The sequence below is a fragment of the Anas acuta genome, chromosome 5 (genome assembly GCF_963932015.1).
Source record: "Anas acuta chromosome 5, bAnaAcu1.1, whole genome shotgun sequence".
In the NCBI taxonomy this organism is placed as follows: Eukaryota; Metazoa; Chordata; class Aves; order Anseriformes; family Anatidae; genus Anas; species Anas acuta.
In genome coordinates this window covers 26195788-26208082 of record NC_088983.1, presented here as the reverse complement: position 1 = coordinate 26208082, position 12295 = coordinate 26195788, and the positions used below count along the sequence as shown (strand labels likewise).

The window sequence follows — 12295 nt, the reverse complement described above, 5'->3', positions numbered from 1 at the left end:
GTTGAAAGGGATTAAGCCTCCGAGAGCTCAGGACGCTTGGGGATTAAGGATCAGCATCCAGAGGGGGATGCTCCTGGGTGTGACTTACGGTGTTTAAGGGCTTTACGCCTCACTCAACCCTTACAGCTGTTAAGATTTCTTTTGCTTGTTTTCTGAAGATGGCAGGGAATAAATGTCTTAGTTTTGCCAAGTCTTGTGGATGCACAGAATATCATGGGCTGCCTTTTCCTGGATCCACACACTGGTGTGCTACCAAAAAACGGTATTTGAGGGAAAGCACTGCATCTTTTCAGCTAAAACAGGTTCCCTTCACACAGAGCACATATCATGTATATCTTCCTTTGCTACCCAAACCCCACAGCTGTACCAGGTGAATCTGTTGCCAGCCTCCTCCCAGAAGAAGCTCACACTGTACTTTACAGCCCGCAGCACCGCACGTTACATTTCCACGTAAAAGTTCAGCTTGCGGTCCAGCCCCTGGGAATTACAGTCTCTGAGCTAGCTCTGCAATACTGGGCTGATGTGGTTATTAATCCTTCTGATAAGACTGGAACGGTCACTGTCTGGTGTAAGGGCTTGTGCATTACTGCATAATACATCAAACCTCCGGTGCAGCAGCTTCTTCTGAAGAGCAGATAAATTTTCCTCTGCTCTGTGAGCTGCTGCGCAGGGCTCTGCCAGCCTGCAGGACCCGAGCATCCTCCTCCAGCCACCCAGCCAGCATCAGGGGGCTCAACCAAGAGAGCGTCAGGTTAAGTGTGATTGCTCTGAAAAGCCTGACCTGTTTAACACAATTTGTTTATTTATTTGTTTATTTATTTTGGCAAGCGAGTCCTCTTATTCAGCTCCTGGAGGGGCTTAACTGGGAAATAAACAGAAATAATTCAAGGAGCAACTGTAAAGTAAATCATTTGCTCTTCCACGTCCTTTTCTGACATAGGTGTTGTGACAGTCTCCTGCACCAGAGGCTGTGGTGAAGCCATACTTTCCCTGAGTCTTTTTATTTTATTTTATTTTATTTTATTTTATTTTATTTTATTTTATTTTATTTTATTTTATTTTATTTTATTTTATTTTATTTTATTTTATTTTATTTTATTTTATTTTATTATTTATTTCCCTTAAGATTTGCTTCTTTTGTTCCAGCTCAGGACAGTAATTGAGGCTGTCCCCTGCTGCTTTACCCTCAGCGTTATCTATTTTTTCCTATCTGACACTGAAGCTCAGTAAATGAAACAAGCAGAAAATTTGGGAAGATGCTAATGGTGTCGCATCTGCTGGTTTTAAACATCTGGTACTTTTCATTTTTTCTGGGTTTGTGCTTCCAACCCATTCCCTTCCAGCAGGCATCCTACGATTAGATAGAAGTAAAATACATTGGTCTGCATTTCAGACAGTAATCTTTAAACTTCCAAACACAGTAGACATTTTCACCTGTATTTTCCATGCACAAAAACTGGATGCGGAACAATATCAGAGCAAAATTGGTGGTGTGTGCCTAAAGGTCCCTTAGAAAAAATTGATCCATTCAGAAATGTTTTTCGCCTTCAGACCTAAACAACTGATTTATGTTCCAGGTGAATTTCTGCAGCAATTTACAGTTCTTCTACTTCTTCAATTATCCATTTTTCCCCTATTGCAATCTTACTCATTTTCATTTACTTCTGCAAAATCCTTTTTTTCCCGATTGCAGAACCATTATGCCTTCTTCTACTACTTCTTTTAAATGAAGTGCTTGCTTCTTTATCTTTTCACCATTAATTACTGATGTCTTTTTGACCTCTGCTTTGTATGATACTTTTTCATATTTCTATTTCCTGTCTTTTAGACTCAGTTTAGATTTTTTTTTCCCCTTAACATTTCTGCTCTGAATAGCCTTGTTCTTGTTTTTCAGGCAGTTCCCAGAATGGCCACGCATCCAAACCTTTGCCCTCCTCTCTTGTTTTTCATCTTGCCTCCATTGTATCAGTGGCCTATTTAAAAATGTATTTTACAGCTCACTGTGGCCAAGCTGCTCTCTCTTTTTCTAATTAGGCTGATTAAAATCTACATACGCATCTTGATTACTTTTTTCTATGACTGAACCAGTTGGCCCTTCTCTTTTGGGGACCAGAGACAGTTAGGTGGGAACAGAAGCGGGTACCACTTTGGGACTAGGGGTTTGGTTTAGGAGATGGGGTTGTAGAACTGTATAAGAATAACATGAGCAGAAGCCACTCTACAGATGTTTTATTGGTGAGAAACTAGTTTAAAGGTAGGTGATTTTTCTGTGGAAAATAAAATGAACTTTTTTTAGTGTGACAGAGTGCAAGCTCTTCAGTGGTAGGTGGGTGACACTTTGTTCGTGCAGGGAGTTTCAAACCTACCCTCAGGTATCCAAACCATTTCTTGGACTGGTTCCACATACACCATTTCACGGTGTCTTACAGTGGCATTTTCATTCGCTTCTTCCTCGGCAACGACTCCAAAAGTTTTTATTTTGTAATTGAAAAAAAAATGAAATAGTTCACAAATTATTTTCCTGCCTTTGCCAAATCTCCCATTAGCATCAGCGGAGTTTCACTTAGCGAGCGAGGTGAGGCTGCACCATAGCCTTTAAGTATTTCTTTATCGGGGAGTGATGGTTATGAAGGAAGGCCAGCTGCTTGCTCAAAACTGTGAGAGTGGCTGGGCCTTCCTGCTGAAATATATTTTATAAATGTGTAAAGGGAAACATGATAAATGCAGGCATTTGCTGTCATTTTGTTCTTTTAAATAAATAACTGAGTATAATGAGTCTCAGCCACAGAATGAACATAATGAACCTCCAAACAACAAGATGTTGTCTGAGAGCAATATTTACCACTGAGGAAGGGATTGTTACAGAAACAAAAATTGTTTAGACGTTAGTGGGTGAGATAAGAATCTATTAAAGGAATTAAAAGCTGAGATGATTCATCACACATTTCTGCTTATTTGTAAGAGACACATGAAAGGCAGGGATTTCAAAACATTTGTATTAGAAAAACATCAATAACAAAGCCTACTGATTTAATTTTTCAGTCTCTCGGGCTTCAAAAGAAGATGTGACTTGTCCGCATTCGCCTTGGAAAACATACGGCTCTGTAAATTAGCCAAGGCTCAGTTTGCTTTGCTACATTACATTTTGAAATTGGTCACCTATAAATGATATTTACAGGATTTTGCTATGTGCAGCAATCTAAGGGCAGCTTCTGGTTGTGCTAGGAGCCAGATTTCTGATGTGTTTCAGAGCGGGGAACTGCTTCTCCCAGCACTGCTCCAGCTCACAGAGGAGATTGTGTCCCCTCTTCTGTTGTAGTGGATTATTGGTGTGAGATTTTGGTGTGGTCGCTGAAGCTTACAGGGCCATACTTTATTAAGTTGCCTGGGTCCTGGACCAAGTTCTCACAGCACAACTATTGTAGAAAATTTGTCTTGAAGTATTTTTCATAGCAGAACAGAGATAGCATTGAATTGTAAAAATGTGCATGGCTGTCAGGAGTTTTTTTGTATGTTTGCAATAGGGGGGTAGTAGAGAACACAGCAACAAAAGCAAGAAATGGAGAAAGAAGTGGAACGAGGACACAATGTGTAAATAAGCAAGAAAGCTATCAGCTAGCATCACGACTGTGTGAGCAATTGAAAGAAAACAAGAGTTGCATTCAGCAAATCCAGATTCCTCTTGCTGTACAGTCTGAATTTTGCTAAGTGATATTACTTCAGCTGTCTCCTGTAAGTTGAGCATCTTTAAGGAACAGGCTTGTACCAGCTTCTGCTGACTGGGACAGCAGGGAGAAATAAAGCACTGTGGTGTCCTGGTAGCTCCCTGCCTATGAGGAGATGTTCGATGGCATATTTGGAAAATGGAGCTGTTCTGGGGTCAGCACCTCAGAAGGACAATGCAAGGTCCTGCAAGGCTTCCCCAGGCTGCTTGCTGGTGTTCCTGCCCTTGCGTGAGGGAGAGAAGGGTATTTTGTGAGAGGGAGAAGGAATGAAAGGGGCAAGGAGGTCCACAAGTCCCACACGGTGCTTTGAAAGGTGCTCCTGGAGCTAGGATGTTCGGCAGAAAGTTGCGAACTCCATCTGCATGTGGAGGCATCCTCCTCACCCCCTGAAACACCATCATTCCCCACACGAGCTCGGTATGGCACACTGAAATCCAAACTGACTTTGCTTTTTAGGAAAAACTGATTCCTTTCCAGACTGCAACTGTGTTAAAAACAAAAGAAGAAAATTCCCGTTTTAAGAAGAAAAACTTTATCAGAATTGTATATTTCAATGGCAGCTTTTCTCATTACCCCATACCATTGAAAAATGCTCAACTGTGGTTTTGCTCCCGCATAAAGGTGTGATGGTGTGCCTTGTAACATAGAGCAGGCACAGGACTTTTCAACTCAAGAGCTGGCTGTTTGGTGGATTTGTAGCAGTCTAAAGAAAAATGCCTTTGTGGGAAGAAATAGCACGCAGCTATAGGAGTCGCTGCCTTGTTTGTTACAACACCTAATGCTTATTTGAAGGATTAATTCAGCTATTCCTTATTCATATTTTCATTTCTAATACATTTCTGTTTGTGTATCTTCCAACTGAACATACTGTGCTTCTGTTTAACTGTCTATTTATAGTCATAAGAGAAATAAACATATAAAATAAATGCATCTTGATGCATAGCTGTGCAGGAGTACAGATGTTTTATTAATGAAAATGAATCCAGCTTTTTGTAAGTCATGGCAGCAATATAACATATCATTGTTTGGTTCTCTGCTAGACAGTCCCTGCTGTTTTTACATAGAAATTCCTGTAATACTTAATGGACATCTGGAAGAATTCAGCCAATTAATCGAATTCACGCAGGAGCTAGGCTAATGGCTGTCTGAAAGGCAGATTACATTAAATCAAACTTGCAATATGAATGAAAGTACTTAATCATACATGCAACATTCATTAGATGCGGCACAGCAAGTGTTTTGATTACTTTAATGAAAGATCAGGTAAAGTGCATCAACTGAACAGATTGAAGAGACAGCATGCTTACAAATGTTTGATTATGTTGACTATCAACAGAAACAGTGCCAGTAATTTATAGCAAAACATATTTGGAGGAGGAGGAGTATAGAGCTGGTGAACTTGGGAGGGGAAGTGAAATTTGGGCCTCGCCTCCAAACACTTTAATTAATAGTCAGGATAGTGAGACTTTAATCAAATGTCATGGAAGAAGCAAAACAGATGCATTTGGAGAATCTCATATGGCAACTGCTAGTCATCGCCGATGTTTGCAGTCCTTAGCCCCAATGCTGTTTTCAAATCCCCTGTGTTTTGTCTGACTTTGGAGTAAACATGGCAAATTCCTAACTGCAAAAATATTTTCAAAACAATATAATGATTTGAGAAAGGCAATGGTTTCTGATTTTTGCTGCTCTCCTCCACGCTCCGTGCTGGAGACACCCCCAAGTACCCGGTGCCGGCCACCCTTGCCGTCTGCATCCCTACACACAGTCACATTTCCCCTTTTCTGACTCCCCATATGGAAGCTCATTTTGTCCTCGCCCCCAGGGGCTTTTCCACAGTTTTCCAGCTCTGGCTTTTGGGACCAGCAAGTTGGCTGACCTCAGAGGCTGGAGATGAGCTTCCTACAGGAGCAGCCAGGTTTCTGAACCAGCACTCCATCTTTCTTCCCATTTTTCTTAAGCTTTCATGCACTGAGATGAATTGTGTGAGTCATTTCCTTGGGCGAGCTGTTGCCCTCCTTGCTGCTTTTGTGAAATGCAGGCACCCAACGCAGATGTGTTTTATTTCCACGTAATGCAGTTTTGCTACTTGTTTCTTTATGATGTTTTTCTGGTCAGCTTTCTGTGTTGGTTTTCTCTCTTCTCCATCCCCTGCCACCGCTTTTCCTTATCTCTCCCTTAGGTGCCCCACCTGCCCCTTTGTAACTGCTGTTGCTCGGGCTCACGGCTGCTATGTTGCCATCTGCGTTGAAGTGGCCAGGAGGGACGCACACCTTATTCCTCAACAGTTCCTGCAGCTTCTCCACATAGGAAAGCAAAGATTCAATAATATTTTTCCAACAGGAGTTACTTGCTGCTCAGGCAAGAGAGGGATCTGGGAGTTTGGTGGAACCTGATAAAACAGAAGGAGAAGTAGACAGGACATGGCAAGACGAGTCTTTGGCACCAGCCATGGGAATTGTTTGTACCCTCTCCAAGCCAGCAAAATTTTATGGAGAAAGTTGGTGTTGGAGCATGACCATGAAAAATATTTGGGGGGCGGGGGAGGGGGTAAAAACAAAACAAAACAACCAGGTAAATATTTTCCTGAGGGCTTGGCTCCCTGCACTGAGTCCCTGCGGAAGTCTCCCTGGGTGCACTGCCTGTGCCTGGCTGTGTTTCTTACCAGGAGGTATGTGCAGAACAGGCACAACTCACGAGCCTCATCCCTCCTGTGCTCCTGCTCTCTGTCTCTTGAGCTGTTGTGCTCTTCACATGCAGAGCCGCCTACCTATCTGCACGTACATCTGCACGTAGCGCAGCTGGGACTCGGGCTCACTGAAAGCCGCTACTGCTATTCATATAATTAATAACCGTGGCCTTTCCATGAAAAGGAGTATCTTTTTTCAGTGAATTACAACATATAATGATGTTTGTAGGAAAAAGACTGCTGAGTATCTCATGCTGAAGGAAGCCCGAGCTTCCTATTTATGACTTTGTGAGATCAATAAATAACTCCATTACAAGCACAATTGTAATGGCAGATGGCTTCAGCCTGTGGGACACCAGCTGAAATCAGTAATGAAATAACAAAAGTCATAATGGTCCCATCGAGGCTCATGGATGGAGAGCATCACCGTCCTCCCGCATCAGCTCAGTGACGGCAGTGTGGCGGCATCGATGGTGTGACGTTATTTACAAAAAAGAAGGACGGGTGAATACTTTCATAGTGTCCTAAAACCCCTTAAAATGCCTCCAGTCCAAGTATCTTCACAGAACAAATTGTTTCATACCTTCTATTATGGAAACCTCTTCGTTAATGTTTGAGCAATAAAGAAAACAGCAGCTGTTAGCATAATTTCCCCCCTGAGGCCAATTGTCCTCAGGTAAAACAAATCCCAACTAATGTACCAGTGAGGCCAGGTATATTAGACAACACGGACCCTCGCAATGCAGAGATCTCCTTCCATGTCTGTCACCAGCACCGAACCCTGACCGCAGCAGGGTAAGCAGCAGCCTCCTTGCAGGGGGAGGTTTGGTGGCTGTCCCCCAGCAGCAGCCTGCATTTTGTTTGTGGGGTGCTCGAGCCTGGGGCTGGCCCCGCTCCTCAGGCAGGGCCGTCATGGCAGCCTCTATCAAGGGCAGTCTTCTGAGGCGGCTCCTGCCTCCCTTCTATTTATTACTCCCTCAATTACAAACCAGATGTCGAGGGAAGACTCAAAAGTCAACTTTATTTGAATTTTGAAATATAAAAAACTTGACCACAATGACTTTTTTTTTGTGGTGGGCAGGGGACACATGAAGGAGAAAAATGTCCTTTAATCCTTTGCTTATAGTCCTTTTCTATTTTATTTTTAACTCTTATTTTTTAAAGCTGTGGTTATTTTTTTCTCTTATTAAGTGGCTAAAGGCACTTCTCCCTCTTTCTGCCCCCAGAAGAGTTTTTAGCCTTTTCTCCGAGAACCAGCCCTCACCCAGGGCCTTCTTTCTCCATCCCAGCCTGCAGGGCTGCCATACATTCCTCTCCCTGTTTATGTCTGAGGAAACACCAAACGCAGCTGCCCTCTCGCTCAGTGACGATTTGCTTGTCCCCAGCCCACCACAGGACGTGAGGCGAGGTGCCAGAGCCCGGCGGGTTTGGGTTTGGGCAGGCGGCAGAGCGGTGCCCACCTCACGGCCGGGCTGCTGGGCCGCCTGTGGGCGCTGGCACCTCAGGTGGCGTCGCCTCAGCTGCCTCAGGCACGAGGCGCCAACACCGTGTGCAGGAACTCGCTGCCATAATTTGGCTGTTTGTGGTTTGCTGCTTTCCTTCCTCAGGAGGTTGCTTTGGCCATCGCTGAACCTGGCTTCTGAATCCCAGTAAGGCCTGAATACGGCCCAGTTTGGTCAGGGAAGTCGTGAGCAGGGGTGAAAGTGCAGCCACACTGAAGGGGAAGCCCCTGGCAAGGGGAGGAAGAGCAGCAGCATCCAGCTCCCTTCTGCTTCCTAAACACACCTGCACTTATTTACACAGGTCAGGAAGGAGGGCTGGGGTCTGAGGAGGTGAAGATTTAAGAGAGAAAATGGCCTCCTTGCGCTCTCAGCCCCGCCGGCTCCCCAGGAGCGCCTGTGTCCTTTCTGCTCATTAGCCATTGCATCTTTCTGCTAGAAGTTTGATTTCCTATTAACTGTGGGATTAACCCTTTGGCTAATCCAAGGTCATCTGAGGATGACTCTTATGTAAGCAGCCAATACATTCGATGATGTATAACCTAGTTCTATCAGACTCCAGAGAACACGGTGTATGGCCAGGAGACCTGCCACTTCTCCCGACAGCATTCAGCTGTTGCTTAAGAAAGCCTTCACCTCACATGAATTTCTCTCATGTATGATGTTCAGATGGACTGGGTGTTGCTCTCTCAGCAGTGTGATGGGACCAGTGGAATTTAATGTTAGGGGGAAAAAAATCCTGCAAATTCCCCCAGGATTTGTGTGTGCTTGCATGTGCAAAATTGTTAAATATCCTTATAAATCATCTGAATGTCTTAACTCTGAAAATTTTGGAAGGAAAAAAAGCTGAGGCCAGGAGTATAAAGCCATGTGACAATTCAGAAAGCCTAGAAGCTCACAGAGCCCTCAGTAACCAGGGTCACCAGGAGCAAAGTCACTTGTGGTTGGGTGGTGCAAAATACTCTGAAGAGAAATATTAAATGGGAGCCAAGGAACTGGAAGCCAGCACTGGAGAAGGGGCAGGGTAGGGGCAATAGGTTTATTGAGGTAAACCCAGGCATGAATCCCAAAGCAGTTTTACCAATGTCTGTTCAAGACCCCCGGGAAGTGGCACATGTTGCAGTGAGGCCATCGATGGGATGCTGGGTTCTTCACTTCTGGCCCCACCTCACAAACCAATAGTGCAACAGAGCCAGACTCAGACAAGGAGCTACAAGGGCATGTGGGGTTTGGACGCCTTCCACGCTGGGGGAAGGAGCAGAGGGTGGTGAGGGGCTGGGGCTGGAGCAGTGGTTCAGGAGGGGAGGCTCTGAAGTGCCCCGCAGCCTTCTCACAGCCCCTGGGCCGCGTCTGGCCTGGCTGCTGAGGGCCTGGGGGAGCTCCCTGGCACAGCTCCAGCCTGCAGCTTGAAGCGCTGGAAAATGGCCAAGGTCCCGGCAAATGCTCTCCGTGCACCTGCTGCCCAGCCAGCACATGGTGCTCCCAGGTAGGAAAAGGCGCTGCGAGGTTCCTCACCCCTTAGGGCAGGGGCTGAGCTGGGCATTCCCACCACAGCCTTCTGCAGTGTGACCAAGGCGAACAGAACACTGAAAGGAAGGAGTGCGGCTTTGCAAATTGACTTATTTACGTTTTGCTTGGAGGAACAGCGTAACACAGTGGCTCTGTAAGCAGGGATACAGTAATTCAGTGAGAAAGGGAGTTGGGAAGTCCCAGTTACAAAGGTCAACCGGGCATTAGGGAAAATTCATGGACTGGGGAGCGACCTAGCTGCGCCACAGCACGGCTCATCGCTCCCAGTCACAGTGCTCTGTAGTAACGAGGGGTGATCTCTGGCTCGCAGGCTGTAACCTCATCCAAAATTCAGCGCAGCGGTGAAAGCGGAGGGAAGCGGGAGAGAAGCGCGAGGCCAAGCACGCTCAGGGATCTGCTGCGGGGCTCAGGCGGCTCCCAGCGCCCCGCTCCCCCGCAGCCCGCTCCGTCTGGGCTCGGGGCTCGGCCGCGCAGCTCAGCTCCGAGCGGCGCGGGCGGCCCCGCTCCCCCCCGGCCCCGCACCAGCCTCGACGGGGCGATGCCGGCGGGGGGGGGGCCCGGCCGGGCCCTGCCGCCGCCTCCTCCCCCGCGGCCGCCAGCGCCGGCCCCAGCCCCTCATTGGCCGCCGGCGCCGGAGGGAGGAGGGCGGCCGGGCGGGAGCGGGCGCCGGGGGTATAAAGGCCGGGCGGGCCCTGCGCGCCGCGCTCCCGCAGCCCTGCCGGCCCCGCCATGCCGCGCGGCTTCCTCGTCAAGCGCAGCCGGCGCCCCGGCGGCTCCTACCGGGCGCGCCCTCGGGAGCGGGACCGGGAGCGGGACCCGGACCCGCCGCCACCGCCCGCCGCAGCCGCCGGGGGAAGCCCCGCCGCCCGGCAAGGGGCGGAGGAGGAGGAGGAGGGCGAGGAGGAGGAGGGCGCCGCCGCCGCCGCCGCCTGCCCCGCGCCCGCGCCCGCACCCGCCGCGGCGACCTGGAGCCCCGGCGGCGGGGGCCCGCTGCGAGCCCCGGCGGAGGGAGCGGGCGCCTGGGGGGCGGCGGGGCCGTGCAGCGCGGCGGGGCCGCGGGCGGCGTTCTTCGAGCGGTGCCTCAGCTCCCCGGCGTCCGCGGAGTCCTTCCCGCTGGCCGCCTCCTTCCCGCCGGCCGAGAAGCTGCTGCTGCAGCCCCGCACGCCGCTGCCCGCCCCGCCGCCGCCGCCGCCCGTCCCGCAGCCCCCGCCGCTGCCGCCGCCGCCGCCGCCGGGCCCGGCGCTGAAGCGGCCGTCGAGGGCCAAGGCGCCCGGCAAGAAGGCGAAGGCCACGCGGAAGCTGAGCTTCGCCGACGAGGTGACCACCTCGCCCGTGCTGGGGCTGCGCATCAAGGAGGAGGGCCCCGAGGGGCGGCCGGGGCCGGGGCCGCCGCCGTCGGGGGGGCGCACGCCGCTGGGCGAGTTCATCTGCCAGCTGTGCAAGGAGCACTACGCCGACCCGCTGGCGCTGGCCCAGCACCGCTGCTCCCGCATCGTGCGCGTCGAGTACCGCTGCCCCGAGTGCCACAAGATCTTCAGCTGCCCCGCCAACCTGGCCTCGCACCGCCGCTGGCACAAGCCGCGGCCCGGCCCCAGCGCCGACGGCTCCTCCGCCGCCGCCGCCGCCGCCCCGCCGGGCAAGGAGAACAGCCCCGAGCGGCGGCCCCGCGGCCCCGCCGCCGCCCCCCCGCCGCCGCCGCCGCCGCCGCTTCCCCGTCAGCACCGCGGCGGCGCGGACAGCGCCGGCGGAGCCCCGGCCCCGGCCCCCGGCGGCCCCGGCCCCGTCGGGGAGGCGTTCGCCTGCCCCTGCTGCCAGAAGCGCTTCCGACGGCAGGCCTACCTCCGCAAGCACCTGGGCACCCACGGCGCGGCGCGGCCAGCAGCCTTCGGGCCGCCGGAGCGCGGGCAGCTCGCCTTCGCCTGCCACCTCTGCGGCGCCCGCTTCCCCTCGGCGGACATCAGGGACAAGCACCGGCTGTGGCACGCCGTGCGGGAGGAGCTGCTGCTGCCGCCGCCGCCGCCGCCTCCGGCCGCCGGGCAGCCCGAGGGCGGCGGGGCGGCGGCGGCGGGGGGCGGCGAGCGGCAGGGCTTCCCCTGCAAGCACTGCCCCGCCACCTTCTTCAGCGCGCCGGGGCTGGCGCGGCACGCCACCAAGTGCCACCCGCCCGAGGGCAGGCAGGTCCTGCTGCTCCAGGTGCCCGTCCGGCCGGGCTGCTAGCCCCCCGCGGCCGCCCCCGATGGGACCCCGTCGCCCGACGGCCCGGGCGAGCGCCGAGCGAGTCCCGTCCACGCTGTAATTCCTATGGAAAGTCGCGCTGGGTGCGCACACGGCCACCGAGGCGAAGCCGCCTGCGGACCCCCAAGCTCTGCCCTCCGCCCCGGCCCCTCCGGGCTGCCCCGGGGCGCTGGGGGGCGGCGGGTGCCCGCTGAACGCGCCGCCCCCGGGGCCCGGGCCAGCAGGAGTCCAGCTGTACATAGGATATTTAAAGAGAGGAATTATTATTATTATTATTATTATTATTTTTCGTGAGAAAAGGAGCCTGACCTAGTTACCTTGTTTTCATAGCCTTCCCCCCCCCCACCCCAAGCTCGAACTTTTAAGTTCTCGTGCAGTGTTTCGTTTGCCGTACTCTGTGCTAAAATAGTCGCGAAGGTAAATGTTCATGCTAAGTCGGTGTCAGCCCTGTAATAGCTAGCGAAACGTGCGGGAACCCGGTCGTGCTGTCCGCTTACCGAAGGCGAGGCGCCCTGCCCCAGCTCGGTGCACGCCCCCGCTTCCCACGCGTGTTTTTGGGGGTCCTGCGGGCGGCTCCAGCCCCTTGGGGGGTGCCCCGCGGCCGGGGGAACCCCTGG

The 12295-nt window shown here is 51.6% G+C and overlaps 1 protein-coding gene across 1 annotated transcript; it reads left to right on the top strand.

The window, feature by feature from the left end:
* Positions 1–10062: 10062 nt before the first annotated feature.
* INSM2 (INSM transcriptional repressor 2) lies at positions 10063–11796 on the top strand. The gene has a single exon (XM_068683338.1). It carries the CDS (start codon positions 10173–10175, stop codon positions 11658–11660), a length of 1488 nt encoding a protein of 495 aa, XP_068539439.1. The 5' UTR covers positions 10063–10172; the 3' UTR covers positions 11661–11796.
* The last annotated feature ends 499 nt before the right edge of the window (positions 11797–12295 follow it).